Raw genomic sequence first — 6196 nt, forward strand, 5'->3', positions numbered from 1 at the left:
CCAACAACAGAAGAGGAGCATCCAGATGTTCCCACACTTGGAACAGAGAGCATTAATGAAATGCAAATTTTAACCAATGCTTTTGCATTGCGTCGTGAAGCACAGGATGCTATTTTGATTCTTTTGGCATGCGTTACTCTTTCATGCTTCTGCTGGGATCACATGATGAGTGAGTAATTACATTCTCTATGCAAAAGTCTGTATTTCATTTTGGATATTACAGAAACAGTCATAAAACATACAGCATGAGGTCATGAGATATTATTTATTTTACAGACTGAAGTATGATTCACTAAGGCTGGAACTGACATTTAAAACACTCTGTTGCATCTGTCTCCTCTCATCTTTATGTCTAATTCTATTGTCAGTATCTTCATTTTCATTTACTGCTCCTCCTAAACATTTTTCAACTTATACTTATGAAATTCAAAGACCAGCCTTTCATGTGTTTTTCATTCTGGTGGCCAGTAGTGGCAGCAATTGTCACAAACCCCCTCTGCAGTTTTGTAAAGCAAACTAACTTGCAACTCTTCTGATCTGTCTATATAACTTTCCTCCTGAAACAAGAACACTTAGTTCAATTTGTAGTAGAATAAGTACAGATGGAATTAAAGTTACATAACACATAAACATAAATGGAAGTTTGATGGTAAAGAAAAGCAATTGCAATTTGAAATATATTCATATACCCAGTGTAGGTGTGACTGATCTCTGGATGGTCTAGATGATCATCATCTGATGTGTTCTCCAAATGTTTCATGGAACTCCATTATTACTGTTAGTAAGTCATCTAACTGATCAGGGTTTATTTGCAGGTCCTACACCAATCTTAAACTTGTCCCTTTGAGTTGTTGCGCTAATCTATATTTTAATTTCATATTTTTCCACAATCCCTGCATTGAGTAAATGTAATGTCAACCTTGTGATTCCATAACAGAATCTCCTGAAGATGGAGGTTCTTGCCAGAAGCTGTTGTACTTTTCTTTTAGATGTGTGCTCATTGGTACTGAATACATTGCAAATCAGTGTAGGGGTATTTCTTCTTTGATTCTCTAGATGATATGTGCTATTTATCTTTAATGAAGGGGTGCCTTGTAACAGTTGCTGTTGACTGAGTTCAGTAAAGTTTTTGGATTGCTGTCTTTTTCTCTGCCACTAACATTTTGTCTGAATTTGCTTCTCCAATTCCATATGAGTTTATGCTTTTCTGGATCCAATCCAGAATTTAAAAGCAACCTGAGGACTAAATGCTCTTGATCTCACTAATCAAGACTAGCAAGGTTTTAATCTAATTTTGTTTAACTTCATTAAGATACCACACTTCAGAAGTAGCTAAGCTTAAGTTAAACTGTGTTTCAGAAAGACACAAGTCCTGATCAACTTTTCTGGATTGAGGCCCACTCTTGGTTTAACTCAAACACTCTCTGGGGAGCTGCCCTATACAGTGTGTATGACTGAACAAATCAAGGGAAAATAAAATAAATCATCAAAACATATTCCTGCAACTATATTCCACCTCAGATCTGAAGATATAAGTTCAACATAAAATTAAACCAATACTTTTCCAGTATTTACCTTAAACAATCAAATAAACTGAAAATTACAAAACTAAAAAGCCAGGAAAATCTTCATTATTTTCATTGACTTACCCAGTTCAATACACTTTCCCTTCTTCATTCCCACCACTGGGTAATTTGTCACTAATTAATAAATGGAAAAAAGAAAATGGTAAAAGAAAGGTTTGGAAAAACAAAACTCCAAAACTAGACTTACTGAGAACTACAGCGATCCTGTGAGTGACAGTAATGGATGAGTTAGGATAAAATGATTATTGAACTTTGACCTGATTCAGATAATGTCACTGGAATTTGCAAACAAAATTATCACAGTGCCATCAGAAAAAAAAAGTCCGTCAGCGTAACGGAGACAAAACTTTTTACATTGATGCTACTTTCTACATAGTAACACATCACATTACAAAAACTTAACATTGTTAAGCAATGTGCATGCATACTGTCCAAATGATTGTCATAGCTGCTGTTTTTTTTTGGGGGGGGGTTGCTTTTATTTTTTGTTTGTTTTTTATGCGTCCCTTATGTGTGCAACCTCTGCCTTAAACTATAAGAGAGTTTAAGGAAAACAGATGTTGGTGTAATGCCTTTGTTCAAATGCCTGTGAGGTCAGACACTGTCCTTATCGAACTCACACACAAAATACATGGTGAGATGACAGGCCACGTCGATCCATTCTCCCGAGGCCACCATCTCACTGCAGTCCTCGTCTTCGTATGCATTGTTGGGTTCCCCTTCCCTCCACTTGCTAAAGGTAGTCATGGCAGAGCGGTCCACATAGACAAAATGGCCCTCACGGTCCAGGTCATTGATGCCAATATACACCCTGCTCAGGCCAGCTGCAGAGATGTAGCTGGCAAGAGCCTTGTTTGCCGTCTCGTCTTTGGGCATGGCCAAGTGTCCTCCCCTGCCTTGGCAGTACAGCTCAGCATCCACAAAGCGCTTCTCCTCCTTGACCAGCAGGTAGATCTTACTGTCTGTTTCTTTAATGCCAGCGACAGCTGCAGGGGAGGGCAGTGCTGAAAAATGAGCACCTGAATGTCTATAATCACACTGCATCACCCAGCATTCACAAAAATGAAAAAACATCATACTTTGTTTGGTTCATGTCATGATGCTTTTGTTCCAAACCTTTTTAAAAGGGACAAAAATAATTTTCTAAAGGCCCTGAGAAATCAATTGAATCATTCAAAAGACAAAATATATCATAGAAACTATGACTGATTACTTTACATACTATACATAATTCCACCTAATATGACACATGCTGTATTAATCTTTTTTGTCCTTTGGTGCAGGCATATATTACAGCTTCATACCATTTTTAATGAACTTCAGCTCATTCGTTAAATGTGACACTTGGATGTCCATTTCACCAATCATCTTGCGAAGGGGTGTGCAATCACAGGAAGCCCCTGATAAAACATAATGAATTCAATCTTAAGGTTATTCTATCACAACTGTAATTATAAACAGAACTTAAAAAAATTTCAAGTTCATACCAGGGTCTCCATCAGAGCCTTTTGGTCCAGGATCTCCCATGTCTCCTTTCAAACCTACGACAATGATGTGTTCAGTGTTAAACTTTTAAGCAAAATATGAGTCTACGGTCTGCAAATATGGAACATGCTTTACCTTTCATTCCAGACGGGCCCATTTTCCCTTGACGTCCCATATTGCCCTTTTGTCCTTTAGGTCCAGGAGGTCCTAAAAGAAGTAAAAAGTTGCCGTTTCTTTTTTTGTATTAATTATTTCTTTACTTTAAATAATTCTGCGATTTGCAGAGAGGCATAGTCCTGTCAGTTTTGATTGCTGTGTGTGTTAAATTAAGTTTCAGGCAGGCTGTCATTAAAGCAGCTGTAAACATTTGTCCTCATTAGTGAATTCTGGGTATTGTCTCTCTCATGACCTTTGCCCCATTATAAACATTCTGCAGCTCTGGAGCATCTCACTCTTATGCAATTGGGCTTCCACACAAGTCTTAAACACATTCAGTAGAATTCTGTGAAAAGACATGTTATTCTTTCCTTACACCTAAGTTATGAAATATGTGTTATCTAATATTTTTCAGGAATGTTGAGTAATCAGATCAGTGTCTTTATAAGACTAATACAAATTTATGCAGTTGCCATCTACACCCAGCTATTTGACAAGACAAATGATAGTTAATTTAATTGATAAGGCATGATAAACACACTTGTGTGTGTAATAAAGTCCAAGCAGATATGTACAATCTGTCATGGATCCAAATTAACAAAACTAAGCAAAAACAAACTACATTAAACAAATCATCAAATCAAGACATTACAGAGAGATGTTGTCATCATGAGCATGCACTGAGAGTTGTGAGTAAGCTGAATTAGTAAAAAGAGTTGTTAGTAAGTTGTTAAAGTAAAAAGATTTAGAATGTTTGGTTGTGCTTCACCTGGCTCTCCTGGTGGCCCAACTCTTCCTGGTCTCCCCAAAGCTCCTTTCTCTCCTTTTTCTCCTGCATCTCCTGCAACACCATGTCACAGATTTAGCTCATCTCTCTCTCTCTCTCTCTCTCTCTCTCTTTATGTGTCAAAATATTGGGGTTATCTTGCAGCTGAGCACAGCATCCATTAACATGGTTGTGTAGTCCTGTCATCATAATCATAAATCCTAATGTTTTCTTTATATTTCAAAAAGTATACTGAGCATAAAAAACAGCTTTCTCCAGTCAGATGGAAGAGATCCAGATGGTATACCTTTGAGCCCGGGAACAAGGATCTGGACAGAGCAGGGTTCCTCAGACAGGTGCTGGCAGTCAGCTGATCCCATCAACACCAGACCCAGCACCATCACCAGGACAAAGGACACCAGTCTCTCCTTACTCATGCTGCACAAGACAGAAACTACACAGGTGTGTGTACTATAGCACAATTAAGGATACCAGCTCACCTTCATTCAGTTCCAATAATACTGTATGATTAGCAGACACTTGACTGTTTTGGTGGTATAATAAGCAGTCTCCATTTCCTTCTTGTCATGTAAATACATTGAGAGGTCTTAAGTACAATCAAAAGGCTTTCTTCATATGAAAACTATTGTATGGTAAGTGTTTGTGTTTACAACTGTCAGTGACAGACATTACAATGTAAACGGATGTGGGGTGTAGACATTTTGTATTTATAGGTTTATCAGTGCCATGGTAACTGTCTAACAGCGGATAATATTCTCTGCAACGATGGAAAAGTAAATACTGGCTTGGCCCCTGGCAGAACAAATATGATTTGATGTGTGCTAATGTCAACATCACGGTATCACTAAGAAAAAGGAAATCCAGCCATCGTTTGTTAAGCAAACAAGTCATGTGCTTTCAAACCACATTACATAGTTATTGTCCTGTTTAACATGTTAGGTTAAGCTACACCAACTTACCGTGCTGATTTCCAGTAACCACTGCAATGTATCACGATTGTTGGCTGTCAAATCATTTTATGATTCAGTTTCAGCTTTTGTAGAAAAACATGGCTTCCTTTAACAAAAGCATTTCCTCTGGATTCATGTGATCTTGTACTCAGAACAGTCAACCTATATCTCCATTAACCCAACACTGATGAAAATCTCCTCTTAGAATCCCTTAAGATAAATGTATAGAGAGAGAATTTAAAGGTTGAGATGGACTTACCTTGTGTGGAGTATCCAGGCCCGCAAAGAAAGTAGCTCCTTCAGCTTGAGAGAGGGTCCAGCTGATGGTCATGAGACGACCGACACACTAGTGGTCTCTAGAGACGTGATAAATTTCATAGAGACCACCAGTGTGCCCCCCTCCCCAGGAAGAGAGTGGAGAGAGCATGCATAAACAGTTTCTGAGATAAAGCCATGACTGGTGGACCCCTCACACATAATTGCATGGGAAAGCGGCCGGGGGTCACTGACAGTGGTATTCCTCCTGATAACACATTTCAGATACATCTTCAAAAACTGTCTCTGTTTTCATTAAACTGCAGTGAACCAGACCTCAGCCAAAGCAGTCCATGAAAGCATGTCCATGATGACAGTTTTTATTAACGTTTTAGTTAAAACCTGCAAATATAGCACATTATTCATCATTATTGTTGTAAAATGTTCTGAGCTCTGACTTATGATCTGAATCTAAAAGAGGTAACAAGATACACTTGATTTGTAAGCAAATCTAAGATGCCTTCTTAAATTCGATACTTCTCCTTAAAACAATGTGGGGGTCTATTTACATCTGTAGGATCACATTTGATACACAGGGTGGCAGTATATGTTTGCAAATCTTTCTGGTGTTTCAGTGATGACAACAGAAATTGTAATACCTTTTTTAGAAATTTGTGTTATCTATCTATCTATCTATCTATCTATCTATCTATCTATCTATCTATCTATCTATCTATCTATCTATCTATCTATCTATATTTGTCTATATCTGTACTCCAGTATACATATATGGTGCAGTGCCTTAGATGATTACACAAATTTCCCAAAAGGACATATATGGATAATTAGGCATATTAGGTTAAACAGTGTATTATCATTGCCACCCAAGTATGCACCTGTATGGCAAAACATTTAATGAAAACCAGGTACATGCTTAACACAGCGGGAAGGTTAACATATGGAGAGTGATTAAATAT

General features: G+C 37.8%; 1 protein-coding gene across 5 annotated transcripts; it reads right to left on the minus strand.

Annotated features, from left to right (window-relative positions):
• Nucleotides 1–226: 226 nt before the first annotated feature.
• Nucleotides 227–5312, minus strand: colec11 (collectin sub-family member 11). 5 transcript variants are annotated; one of them, XM_030786974.1, is made up of 8 exons: nucleotides 5224–5312; nucleotides 4301–4431; nucleotides 3997–4068; nucleotides 3207–3278; nucleotides 3074–3127; nucleotides 2891–2986; nucleotides 2207–2590; nucleotides 227–1700 (listed from the first exon to the last, which is right to left on the minus strand). In XM_030786974.1, exons 2-8 carry the CDS (start codon nucleotides 4428–4430, stop codon nucleotides 1609–1611), a joined length of 900 nt encoding a protein of 299 aa, XP_030642834.1. In that variant the 5' UTR covers nucleotide 4431; nucleotides 5224–5312; the 3' UTR covers nucleotides 227–1608. The 5 variants fall into 5 exon arrangements, with proteins under 5 accessions (XP_030642834.1, XP_030642836.1, XP_030642833.1 ...); XM_030786976.1 differs by having other exon boundaries at nucleotides 2207–2572; nucleotides 4301–4447; nucleotides 5224–5304; XM_030786973.1 differs by having other exon boundaries at nucleotides 4301–4447; nucleotides 5224–5304.
• Nucleotides 5313–6196: the final 884 nt, after the last annotated feature.

The sequence above is a fragment of the Chanos chanos genome, chromosome 10, assembly GCF_902362185.1.
Source record: "Chanos chanos chromosome 10, fChaCha1.1, whole genome shotgun sequence".
In the NCBI taxonomy this organism is placed as follows: Eukaryota; Metazoa; Chordata; class Actinopteri; order Gonorynchiformes; family Chanidae; genus Chanos; species Chanos chanos.

Bases quoted from the DNA above. Each gene is read 5' to 3' on its own strand.
- colec11 (XM_030786974.1), bottom strand. From the start codon at position 4,430: ATGAGTAAGGAGAGACTGGTGTCCTTTGTCCTGGTGATGGTGCTGGGT. The intron at 4,069-4,300 runs GTATACCATCTG...ATGGTGTTGCAG, and splicing joins CCTTGTTCCCGGGCTCAAAG to GAGATGCAGGAGAAAAAGGA. The intron at 3,128-3,206 runs GTAAAGCATGTT...TCATTGTCGTAG, and splicing joins GGGCCCGTCTGGAATGAAAG to GTTTGAAAGGAGACATGGGA.